Source organism: Pelodiscus sinensis, chromosome 3, assembly GCF_049634645.1.
Source record: "Pelodiscus sinensis isolate JC-2024 chromosome 3, ASM4963464v1, whole genome shotgun sequence".
NCBI classification, from domain to species: Eukaryota; Metazoa; Chordata; order Testudines; family Trionychidae; genus Pelodiscus; species Pelodiscus sinensis.
The window spans coordinates 26546184-26559316 of NC_134713.1; the positions used below are offsets into that span (position 1 = coordinate 26546184).

Consider the following 13133-nt stretch of genomic DNA (forward strand, 5'->3'; position numbering starts at 1 on the left):
CAGGGGCCTGCTGAGCTGGGCTGAGTGCTGGTTAACCAGTTACTGGTAAAGGTGTTGCTTACTGGTTAACCGGTTACCCATTTACATCCCTCATTCTAGGCAGACCTGATGTCAGAACTTAGACCCTTGGTGCACCATAGAAGCTGTGTGTGTCTATACTACAGTAGTTGATTGTACTTTTAACATGTGTTAACACCATTTTTTAAATTGTAGCATGGACAAGGAATAACTAATTTGCCTTTAAAACGTTTAGGTCTAGGGTGTAGCTCTTAGATGTAGTGTGGAAATACCCTGTCTTGATGTAAAACTCTCTTATCTAGAGCTGGTCATGCTGGCAGTGCATTGCAATCACTGGCATTCATGTTGAATTGAACTAATAACTTCTACATTTGATTGCAGATCCGAGGATTTCCCACAATCAAGATCTTTCAGAAAGGGGAAGACCCTGTTGATTACGATGGTGGAAGAACAAAATCTGACATAGTTGCTCGAGCGCTAGATCTTTTTTCTGAAAGTGCCCCTCCACCTGAGCTGCTTGAGGTATCTGAACTTCTCTGAGTACTTTTCCATCCTCTCTCTCTTGGGTCTTGCAGTTATTTTTAAGAAGAACGGTAATGGTCAAGAAAATGACCAACTGGTGTATAGGCAGCATTTGTTTTGGATCTGAAGTACTCAAAGATCGCAACCTGATGCCATTGTAGCTTTATTCTTTATCTTGAATAATATTGCTCATTAAAGAAGTTGGACTGATGGTCCTGAATGCTGAAGATCTTGATCCATAGACTTGATATCAGCAAGGCAGCAGCACTATAAGCAGTCTTGCCAGTGTATCTAAATCAGCGAGGGGCAGCCAAAAATAGGGAGTGGACTCCTTCAGTGGCCCTCCTTCACCTCAATGGGCCACAGCCCACTGCTGCCCTTAATCTGCTCATCTCCCCCTTGGGCACTAAAGCCCTGCATTTCCTGACCTTCCCCCCTCTCCTCCCCAAGCTCTTTCAGAGCGCCACAAATTGCCTCATTCATGCTCTGTCCCCACTCCTCCTCTGCCCTCCTCAAGTTCTGGGAGGGAGGGGGAGGAGATGGGATGGAGCACAACTCAGGCAATTCATTGGGCTCTGAAAGTGTTGGGAGGGCATAGGAGTAGGAGGAAGTGCAGGGCTCCAGTGCCCCAGTGTGTGAGGAGGGGCGTGTGGGGGAGGGAGAAAATGGGGTCCGTGAAGCCCCAGTGGGCCACATGTGGCCTGCAGGTTGCCCACTGCAGATCTAAACCTCACTTATAGGAAGGGGGACAAGATGAACGTTCAGATTCTGTTCCTACTAAAACCTTCGCCCTTTGCTGACACTTTGGTCATGACTTTGTCATAAAGCCCACCTGACCTCTAGGAGGTAGGTGAAAACCACACGTTTCACTTAATCCCACAGGCAGCCTACAGTCGGTAACTTCAAAGTTGGATGTGAGCCACCAATTTAAAAGCAAAAATTGACTCTTGTAATGCATGTGGTGTGCACAAGGAGCTTCCCACAACTCTTCTCCCTCAGCACACAGGTTTTTATCACGGTCTAAGACCAGAGACTGGCCAGTTGAATAACCCATTTAATCAAAAACTGTCCCTAAGGTGCCATGGGACTCCTTGTCTCTCCTGACATCGTAGACACTGATGATGCTATTGGGCAAACACATAGTAACCTGCACTTTGTAGCAATGTGTTTGTTGCACATGGAAAATATCAACAGTTTATGTAATCTGAGACACATGAACTGGTTGCCAGGGTGGGTGCCTGCACTGTAGTGCATGTGCACACAGATATTCCTCTCGCCCCCTCAGTATTGGCAGGGTTGGAGACAGCCTCTGTTGTTGGCAAGCCACAACATACCTGTCTAATGAGCCTCAAGACTAGAAGTCCCTTTGGCAGGGAAGTTTTAGCAGCATCTCAAGTGGGTTGGCTTTATCAGAGGCACTTATATCCCTTTAATTGTTTCCTGCTCCATGGATTTATTTTACCATGGAGATTTTGTCTGCTACATTTCCTTCTCCTCGCCCCCCCCCGCGCCCCCCCCCCCCCCCCCCCCCCCCCCGTTGCTAATTACTGCACCATCTTTTATTGCTATCCTGCTGACAGGCTACTTAATTTCATTCCCTGTCAACTGAGTCTCCATTTGATCATCCCTCACAGCTGAACATGCAGCACCACCAGAATTGCTAGGAATATGCACAGGTTTGGGCATGGTGTTTCAGATAGTATTCTGCTAATGGACTAGAGAGAGGCTTGCAGTGTCTCTTCTGGCTCTGTCATAGGAAAAGTGATATTTTTTTTTTCCGTACAGAGCAGGTAAGCCTTCAGCTAGGAGTCCGGCGCTATTATCGCCTGAGTGCTGTGGCATTTTATAATCTATGGCTTCCTGTTTCATTCCCCCAGATTATTGATGAAAGCGTTGTGAAGAATACCTGTGACGCCTACCAGCTCTGTGTCATTGCTGTCTTGCCTCATATTCTTGATACAGGTAGAATAAAAGGAGGAATTTTCTGTATGATGTCAATTAAGAGAAAAGAATGACCTGCTTTAATTTTGTCAAATTCTGTCTGGAAACAGGAGCTGCAGGAAGAAATTCCTATTTGGAAGTTGTGTTAAAAATGGCAGACAAATACAAAAAGAAAATGTGGGGGTAAGTATCATTACTAGCTTGACTGCTTCTCTTAAAAGTGGGGTATTGTGGAGAACATCTGATGTCTGTTGGATTAAGAGAATGTTTCTGTAAGATCCTGAATTGTGATTTTTCTATAGAAACTAGGGGGTTATGCCCCCTGCTCACCATGCTCGCCAATCCCCCTTTCTCTGTGGGTAAGTATCTAGCCGGGGAGGAGAATGCAGGAGCGAACTGGGGGCAGGATCTGCCAGGGAGAGCTGGGCGGAGGCCGCAGTGTGGCAGCCCCAGCTGTCCATGTGGCTGCCTGGGAGGGCGGGGCTGTGAGTGGGTAGGACTTGGCTCCAGGGGCAGATCAGAAAGGGTGGGACAGGGGCTTCCGTCTCCAGCTGAGCTTTCACCAATCATGCCTATCCTCCATCCTGTGTTTGCAAATGATGTAATGTTGTTCCATCAACCTGCAGGAAACATTTTTTTATATATGAGAGAGAGAGACACACACACACGTACACTTTGCAGAGATAGGCGCAGCCTTGCATCTGACAGTGTTATATGGCAGATAAGCAGTAAGGATGTTAAATATCGTGTAATTGACTAATCGAGTAGTTGATGCATTTTTGCATCAACTATTCAATTAGTTGATAGGATGGCGCTGCACCTTTGAAATGCCACAGCAGCATTTCAAACGGACAGTGCTGCAGGGAGCCCAGGATTAGCTGGGGACTCCCCAGCTGACCCCAGGCTTTGCGCTGCACAGAGCCCAGGTCTCCTCTCCCACCCCTTCTTCCTCTTCCCGCCCCCCCATTGCTGCCTCTACCTGATAGAGGCAGCAAGGTGCAGGGCGGGGGGTGACTTGTTGACTAGTCCTTAACATCCCTAATAAACAGAGAGCATGGTGTAATAAAACACCCTCTGTCACCAGATAACACCGTGGGGGGGGGTGTCTGGTTAAATAAGAACCCCCCCAAATCTCTGGATTTAATAGTTTTTTCCTCTTGTTTTCATATGTGCATTTTGACTTAAGACTACCGTATTTTCCGGCGTATAAGACGACTTTTTATACTAAAAAACATCCCCCAAAAATCGGGGGTCGTCTTATACGCCGGGTATAAACATACAGGCAGTCCCCAACTTGCAGGTACGAACGGGGCTTTTCTTGCCCCGGAGGACACGGACTGCGGGACCTCGCGGTCCCGCCGCCAGTGTACTCCGGGGCGAGAAAAGCTGCTCCGCGTCTCCCTGGTCTGCAGACCAGGAAGACACGGAGCAAAGCCACGGAGGGGCTCCGGCAGCGGGACAGCCCAGACGCACTGTGGCTGTCCCACTGCCGGCGTCCTCAGAGGCTTTGCTCCTGGGGCCCCTGGTCTGCTGGGGACCGTCTCCAGCAGACCAGGGACACCGAGAGCAAAGCCGGGGAGGCAGAGGGGTCCTGCGCCTCTGAGGCTTTGCTAGAGCAAAGCCTCAGAGGCGCGGCACCCCACTGCCGCTGCGGCTTTGCTCCCCGTGTCCCTGGTCTGCTGGGGGGGGACACAGCTAGTGCGCCTGCCCCCCCCAGCAGACCAGACTTTTGTTGTGGACCCTGGGGCAGAGCAGCTGGGGTGCTGCTGCTTGGCCTCTTAAGGGGGGGTTGTCTTATATGGCGAGTATAGGCGAAAACCTATGTTTTAACTAGAAAATTAGGGGGTTGTCTTATACGCCCAGTCACCTTATACGCCGGAAAATACGGTAATGCCATCTTAAACATTAAGGAGATTTAGATCAAGCTCAACTCTCAGGTCTGAATGTTCACAGCAGTATCTGAGCAGTAAAATGGGCCTGATTTCTTTAGAGCTTTACTTTGGTAAGCTGATTTCTCTCTTGTCTCTCTTATTTAGGAAGTCCAGGCTCTTTTAATGTCATGCCTTATATTCCCGCTGTGGGCCAGTGACATTTTTCTTTCTCCTTCTGTAGCTCCTCCTCCATGCTGGGTTGAACCAGTTAAGGATGTTATATATAGTTTAATCAACAAATGGATGGATTTTCCATCGACTAATCCAGGGTTTCCCAATCTATGGGTCAGGACCCAAATATGGGTCGCTATTACATTTCAAAAGGGTCACCACGTGTCTCCCCGGGTGGCTCTGCCCTCTCTCCTGCCCCCATTTTTGAACTGTCTTGGGTCACCAAGTCTTCCTGAATTGTCAAAATGGGTCCCCATCTGGAAAAGGTTGGGAATTGCTAGTCACTAGTCGATAAGCAGGGAAGCCAGCAGACTCTTAATACATTTAAAGGGGTAAAGCGCAGCAGTGGGGGCCCAGCACAAGCTGGGAATCATCTGGCTCAGCTCACACTGTGCTTCTGATTTTTAAGTGTATTAAGAGCTGGCAGACATTTAATACATTTAAAAAGCAGAGTTGCAGTGTCTGGGACTGGGTGCGAGTCGGGAATCAACTGATTCCCTGTTTGTGCCCGGTCCCCGCTACTCCCCTGTCCCCTGTGGAGATGATTCTGGGGAGAACCGGTTTTTATCTGGCTCCTTCCAGCACTGGTTCCAGCTCCCCCTCCCCTTGCTGCTTCTGCTAAAGTCAGCAAGGCGGAGGAGAGTGACTAGTTGAGGAACTAGTCAACAAGTCGCTTAAATCCCTAGAACCATTGCATCTTTCCTTTCCCACAAGCCAGGGAGAGGTCTGCTAAGGAATGCAATGTTACGGTGGGGTTAGCATGTGGAACCTAAGTTGCTGGGCCTCAGAGGAGGGGTGTGGGAGCATTCTGACATTGCAGGTGCTGGGAAAGAGGCCATGAGATGGAGAGGGGATGGCATGAAAGATATTGGAAGGGGAGGGTTGCTGAGACTTATCAACTCCTGACTGGGCTAATGCTTCAGTTTCTCAGGAGGGCTTGTTAAGGGCAAGAGGAACTGAATTAGCCAACTAGGAATGGAAACCCCACTCTTCTCTGGTCAGCAACCTGCCCCAGGTGTTGATTCAGGGCTAGTGTTTCTTTAGTATGTAAATTAGCCCACTTTGAGCCTGGCCTGCTGAAGTTAAAGCACATCAATCTTGTGTTTAAAAATTGATTCAGTAACATGGTTCCTGTCTTGTAGGAGCTCTGTGTATAACCATTTATGTGGTACAGGATTAATGGCTGGGCCTTGTTTGGGTCCTTGGGCTAGAGGTCATTGTTGGAGATTGAAAGGTTTCCTTCATGTAGAGCAGAGATGGGCAAAATGCAGCCCATGAGCTATATTCGCTCACCACAGCTCTCTGGGCTACCAATGTCCTGTGGCCCAGCAGGACCCTTGGGCAGGTTTCCTACCTGCTGCACCCCTGCATGTTGCTCAAAGTGGTCAGCTGCTAGAGCTGGCATGTGCGTCTGCACAATCCATACAGCTCCAATTAGCCAGAATTCCCTCTCCCACCCCCCAAGATGTGCACAGAGATGCACTGCTGGTCCCAGCAGTCGGCATGTGGGGACACAGCAGGCAGGGAGCCTACCTGAGAGTTCTGCTGGCCAGGAGCTACCTATGGTGAATGCTTCCTGGCCGTGGCCTGCACCTGGCACTCCAAAGCCCTCTGCACCCCTGCCCCTAGTCACAACTCCGTCCCAGGCACTACACCCCCCTCATACATCCCTCCCCCAGGTCAGAATCCTCTCCTGAACTCCTACCCCTTCCCAGATTCCCACATCCCCTCCTTTCACTCTAATCCCCACCCCTAACATGGAGCATGATTCCACTTGCTGCTCAGCCTCACTGTCTTGAATAGCAAGAGGATGGAGAGAGGTGAGGTTCTGTGATAGGTCAGTTCACCATCATAGCAGTGGTGTCAGCACTAATACTTTACAATTTTCCTTAAATGTCTGTTTTACTAGGTGGAAATCTGTGCAGCGCTGCAAACAGTGCTACAAAAGACAAGGGTGTATTTGCTAATGAAAAAGGAGACCTGTCAAAAGCTGGTGTAAAAGCTATAATACAATGGTGCGTCATCAATATGCTTTTTTTAAAGGTGGCTGTGGACAGAGGCTGGAGCTCAGTCTGAGCTTGAAAGCTCATTGGGAATTGGAGGATTTGGGTACCCAGCAATGGCAGCAGTTAATGCAAGGAAGATGAAATTTGCCCTCCTGAAAGGATCTTTCAGTGAACAGGGGATTAATGAATTTCTCAGGTACAAAATGCCTTTTTTTCTTAAGTTATTTAAACTGTTCATTTAAGTAAGTCTCTGGATCTATGGAAACAGAACACATACAGTGTTCATTGGCATGTCAGTGTAAATTTATTTGAGAGCTCTGGAAGTGAGATTACTAGTTGCTGTGAAGTTTTTGTTTTTTATGGTTTTGTTTTTTAACTAAATGCAGGGCTAGGGGGGAGTCTCTGGAAACATAAGACCCTGATCCTGCAGAGGATTTGCAGGATCAGACCGAGCCCTTAAACTGTAAGTTGCCAAATACTCAAAGTAGCTAACATGGCAGTAGTATCGGGGAGTGGGAGGGAGTAGGGATATGGAGCCTTTCCCAACTGTTTGACTCTAATAGACTGAGATTATGCAAATAGTTCAAGCCCAGTGCCAAGTTTTCCCTTTATTTGGTGTTTGAAGGTAGATCTGCATCACCATTCTTACTAAAATTTAGAAGTGCATGGTAAAGCAAAAACAGTACGGATTTCTGTGCTCCGTATGTCTCCGAGCTATCACTCTTCTTTCCTCCCCCTCCACCAGACTGTGAGAGTACTATGCATGGTAAGTTAGCAGTAGTTACCACTATCACTTCAGAAAAAGTTAGTATTGCACCTATGCCATGCTGGTTCACTGACTTCTCAGACAGGGACTTCACAAATTCTAGTCCATAGTACTTCACGTCGTGATGATGTACAGGCAGTCCCCGGGTTACGTACAAGATAGGGACTGTAGGTTTGTTCTTAAGTTGAATCTGTATGCAAGTCGGAACAGGCATCCAAATTCAGCTTTGCTGAAACTGACCAGCGGCTGACTACAGGAAGCCCGAGGCAGAGTTGCTCTGCCCCGGGCTTCCTGGAATCAGCTACTGATCAGTTTCAGCAGGCTGAATCTGGACGCCAGTTCTTACATACAGATTCAACTTAAGAACCCCATGCGTCCCCAAGTCAGCTGCTGCTGAAACTGATCAGCGGCTGATTCCAGGAAGCCTGGGGCAGAGCAACTCTGCCTCGGCTTCCTGTAGTCAGCGCTGGTCAGATTCAGCAGCGGCTGACTTGGGGATGCCTGGGGCAGAGCAGCTTGGGTGCTGCTGGGTTGCTCCAGTAGCGCCGAGGAGCGGCGCTACTGGACCAACCCAGCAGCACCCAAGCTGCTCTGCCCCAGGCGTCCTGATTCAGCCGCTGCTGAAACTGACCAGCAGTGGCTGAATCTCGACGCCTGGGGCAGAACAGCTGGGGTGCTGCCGGGTTGGTCCAGTAGCGCCCAGAGCGGCGCTACAGGACCAACCGGCAGCGCCCCAGCTGCTGTACCACAGGTGTCCGGAGCAAAGCCGCGGAGCATGGGGGCAGTGGGACAGCCCAGACGCGCCGTGGCTGTCCTGCTGCCCATGTGCTCTGCAGCTTTGCTCCCCGTCTCCCTGGTCTGCTGATCACCAGCAGACCAGGGAGACGGGGAGCAAAGCCTCTGAGGACGCCGGCAGCGGACAGCCCAGACGCGCTGCGGCTGTCCTGCTGCCGGCGTCCTCAGATGCTTTGCTCCCCGTCTCCCTGGTCTGCTGGTGATCAGCAGACCAGGGAGACGGGGAGCAAAGCTGCGGAGCACGTGGGCAGCGGACAGCCCAGACGCGCCGCGGCTGTCCCGCTGCCGGTGTCCTCCGAGGCTTTGCTCCCTGGTCTGCTGGTCTCCCCCATTCGTAACTCGGGGACTGCCTGTATTTTGGGTTACTTAAGTAAATCAGGAAGTACCACGACCTTTACCAGTATGAGTCCATGGGTTGAGAGCAGTTGAGTAAAGAGATTTGTTGACATTACTTTTTTTTCAATATCAAGAAATGTTCACATGTAGATGATGATTAGCACTACTAAGAGAAATGTCTCATTTCTCACAACTTAGTAAGTCCTTGTAAGTTTTAAAGTAACTGTAGTGAGACTGCTTCACGTTCTGTGATAGTGATGCCAGAGAAGAGACTTCCTAGGGCAAATGTCCCACAGTATCCACCATACTGATGGGCTGTATAATAAAAGATTGGTGTTACCTTACCAAAGAGCAGGACCTGCAAAGCAGAAGATAACATTAACACTTTAGCTTGGGTGTGCTGCGTATAGGGAAAACAGTACCGTCACACTAGCTGTAGCTAAGGATGTTAAATTGCATTTAACTGCTAATCAAGTAGTCTGGTCACTAAGAGGGGAAACTGCAGCTGCAGCAGGGTTAACTGCATGGGGCTGGGAGCTAATTGCACCTCAGCTCTGCCTTTTAAATGTAGTTGGGATGTAATCGACTAGTCAACTATCCAGTAAGCTTTCGCTTATCAGATAGTTGACACGCTAGTCAACTAGTCGTGTCTCCCCCCCCCCCCCCCCCCCCCCCCGGCTCTATCAGAAAGAGGCAGCAAGCTGAGGGGAAGAGGAGGTGGTGCTGGTGCTGGGGGAGCAGGAGGAGGCAGGGGCACAGCAGTGGCGTTTCACCTTCTGCATTTCAAAGGTGGAACACGGTGTGACACTTTCGTCTTTGAAATGTAGCAACAGCTGGGTCGGCTCTTGCTACATTTCAAAGTGGAAGCGCCCTTATCGACTCATCAAATAGTCGATGGAAATTCCATTAGTTGATTAATCTAATTTTAACATCCCTAAAATGTAGTAAGAGCCGAGTGGTTCTTACTATATTTAGCAGGCAAAGGCGGAGCGGGGGACCGGTGCGAGCCAGGACTCCGCTGTCCCGGCTTGTGCCTGATCCCTCGCTGTGCCTCTGTCTCCTCTGCTCCCCATGGAGACTATTGGAGGAACTGGCTTTTAAGCTGGTTCTCCCCAGCACCTGCTCTTGCTTCTGCCCCCACCATGCTGCCTCTGGTCTGGGCGGGGGGAGGGAGACATGAACCTAGGCTTATCCTGTAGTCAACTACTGGACTAGTTGCTTAGATCCATAGCTCTAGCTAGCTTTCTTAATGCAAACTTAGCATAGTTCTGTAACACTTATTACTTTATGTAATGTGATAGGAAGCCTGTAAAGAGTTCAACTGAAATCAGGAAAACTAAGCCTCTGAGGAGAGGAAAAAGCATTCATTATCTCTTTAAAGTCTAATGTCTTCTAACTTCAGAATTGTGTGAATTTACCACTGGAAAAACATACTGAAAGGAATAATGCTTGCTGTTCATAAAGGTTCATTTCTGCACACTGAATTAGCACGGCAGGTTGGGGTGAAAGCAGAAGCTGCTCACCTTTTGAGTCACTCTGTTAAAGATTTAGGCTTCTGACTTGAAGATAAACTACTGCAGTTGACAACTAAGTGCCTAGTCCAGGATGTCAAAGTAACATTATTGCCACAAACTAGAATATGTAAACCAAGTATTGACTTTGGGCATGTCCCATCTTTACTGTGCATGGTACAGGATTGGCTCAAGCTAAACATCCAGTAGCACACTTACTTAGAAATCCCTATTAAATGTATACAAACCAATACTCTGTGTTTTGAGGTGGGTGAGATTGGAAACTTGTTAAATCTTTCTCTAATTTTTTTCCCCCTCTCCAGGGAGCTCTCCTTCGGTCGTGGGTCTACTGCACCAGTAGGTGGTGGGGCTTTTCCTAAAATTAACACAGTTGAGCCATGGGATGGCAAAGATGGTGAGGTAAGGGGCATTTTTTCACTGGGTACATGAACACCGTGTTAAAAAGAAATGCTGAGCAGAGGCACTGAACCAGTGTGAACATTGCTTTCCTCGAAATGCTTATTTCCAGAATAAGTAAAACATGTTTTGTAGCTTTCCTCACGAAGTATTCGGACAGTTGCCTTTTTTTTTTAAACCTAAGATCCATAGCCATTTGGTAATAAAGAATGGCTAAGTAATATTGTCATGCTCATTCTCTAAACTAAAACTGTATTGACTTTCCTGTTGTCTCCGTAACATCTAGAAGTTAAACAATAGGAAACCTAACCCAGACCCATCAGACAGCTAGCTATCTGAAGTCATGGACAGTTATACTCTATCTTGTTAATGTCTTATATCCTAATCAATAATATTATATGTCAAACAGCTGAGGCTGAAACACAGTTTACTGATTACCTCAGATAATGAGCAAACTTCAGTGTGTGAACTAAAGGGTTTACTGTGCAATCGCACCTGAAATGTATATGATGCAGCAGTATGGTGACTTAACTCAAAAATTTCACTTATATGGCACTTAGCTACACAGTTTCCATTGATAATGAAGTCATGATAATTGAGTCATGCACTAAATCCTTGATTCTTTAGGGTTCAGTGCCAAGTCTTTTGTACAAAAAGAATGGGGAGGGGACAACCAAAGAATCACTGGTGTAGCTTTGTTTTAATAAGAACTTGGCAATGCCGTACAAATTCCAACTTTCTGGATAGCATGTAGTAAATAAATTCTCTGGTAGAAAGCATCCCAAGGAACATGTTCTTTACTGGTCCCAATCTCAGTTAAGTGGCCACTTAGTGCATTTCAGCATGGGCCAAGTGTCTATCCATGTGAGCTTAAACTTTTCCAATAAAGTGCCGTTTAGCTCTCTGCACGTCCAGACTTAGTCTTATTTTGGAAGACTGTTCCGTTATCTTTGGTATAGTATTGATTTTTCAAGTAACTTAATAGACCAGCATTACAAGCACTGGTGTTCAAAAACTTCATTTACGATTCCGCAGCTTCCGGTTGAAGATGATATTGATCTCAGTGATGTGGATCTCGAAGACTGGGATAAAGATGAATTGTGAGATCTTCAGGAAGCTTCTTTTCTTGGGGGAGAGTGTGCAGCAGTTTGGAACATTGTTCACAATCAAATGGATATTCCAGTGGCTTTTTTTACAGAGAAGTTACACCTGGCCAGATACCTGGAACATTGTGATAGTGAACTGTATGCCTCTCAAGAAAACATTGCAAAAATTCTATGAATTGTTGTAACCAGTAAATTTGATTGTATTCTGTGTAACAAATATTTTGAGGACAACATTGATCTTTGATTACAACAGCTTGGGTTTTATTTTGTCCATAGAGTATGTGCCCTTTGAATGTGTGCGGGGGATGTTACTGTAACCATTTTAAAATGTGATTATTTTTTTTCCATTCAGATGGAACTTGACTAGCTTCTGTTTCAATTAAAGAATAAAACAAGATATTTTTGACATAGAATAATAGAGTAAAAAATGCCCAGGTTCAGATGACTGGTGCAAAGTGAATCGTATATATCAAAGAATGGTGCTGCAAGGCTCTTCAATTACTCCAACACTATAAAACTAGTCTTATCTTCAGGCAAACCTGTCAAGAAGACAATCTTGGTTTTAAATGCTCTTTGTAGTCTTCCCTTTTCTCCTATTTTCAGTTTTTTGGAAACTTCACACCACCTCAAGTTGTGGTCTTGTCCAATAGCTGTGTCAGTGCTTGAATGGGAAACGTCTAAGGAAAATGCAGGACTGCGAAACCTGCTACTGATTTCAGAAAGTGGCAGTTTTCCTTTTAGTTGGTAGTGAGCCAGTGGCATGCCAGAGTGTGAAAGGTCAAAGAGCTGCTGTAACTGCTGCTTTCTATCTCTCTGCCTAAAACTGATACTGGTCTCTTCAGCGGAGCCCAGGTGTTATCTCCAGCATCCTGGCCAAATTCCAACTTGGGTGATTATGTTCTGCCTCCTTATATTTCCTCTGCATTTTCCACTGGCACTGGTATTCTTTGCTTCCCATTTTACGTTGTTGAAATATTTACCGTCTCGCCCTGGGGTGGTTGCATTTTGATGTTGGGTATAGTTATTACTATATTTGTAAAAATCAATATTATAAAAATGTAAGGCCAAAGGTATTAAATAAATTAACATTTTGCTCTTGGCCCCCTATTGTATCAGTGTCAAGCAGAGTTACTGTACATGGAACTGACCTGTTTGAGATAAGGCGGTGGAATAACTGAAAGCTCCTTTTCACAACAGTAACTTTATAAATCTACCCCTACCCAAATTGTCTTGAAAATGTCTTTCACTCTGACGAGTTGATGGAAGGTGGTAGTAATGGGTAACAAATAAGTACTTACAAAAGCTTTGCAGTCAATTCTTTTGTTTAGATGTGAAGTTTTGAAACTGGCCTTCAGTGATAGGCATTGTCTCCACTAAGTGCTACAGTTGCATCAGTATAACTGTACTACTGCTGCAGTTTTAGTGTGTTCTTGTGCTCTTAAGTTGTCTTTAAAAATGATTTAGGCACTTGGAGCTTTTGAAAAAAATACCCTTTCTGGTTTTAAGAAGAGCAGGATTTCCTTGATTTGTTATATTAAAAACATCAAACTATAGTTGAAAAGACAAATGTTAGAAAAAATGATTGTATATTGCTAGCTAATCTCTACCTACCA

The 13133-nt window shown here is 46.6% G+C and overlaps 1 protein-coding gene across 1 annotated transcript in view; it reads left to right on the forward strand.

The window, feature by feature from the left end:
• PDIA6 (protein disulfide isomerase family A member 6) overlaps nt 1-12627 on the forward strand; it is a 28964-nt gene extending 16337 nt beyond the window's left edge. Inside the window, exons 8-13 of the mRNA XM_075923498.1 lie at nt 400-540; nt 2418-2502; nt 2592-2664; nt 6627-6785; nt 10321-10417; nt 11450-12627. Coding sequence (XP_075779613.1) covers nt 400-540; nt 2418-2502; nt 2592-2664; nt 6627-6785; nt 10321-10417; nt 11450-11518 — 624 coding nt within the window. The 3' untranslated portion in view covers nt 11519-12627. The remainder of the gene's footprint in view (nt 1-399; nt 541-2417; nt 2503-2591; nt 2665-6626; nt 6786-10320; nt 10418-11449) is intronic.
• The last annotated feature ends 506 nt before the right edge of the window (nt 12628-13133 follow it).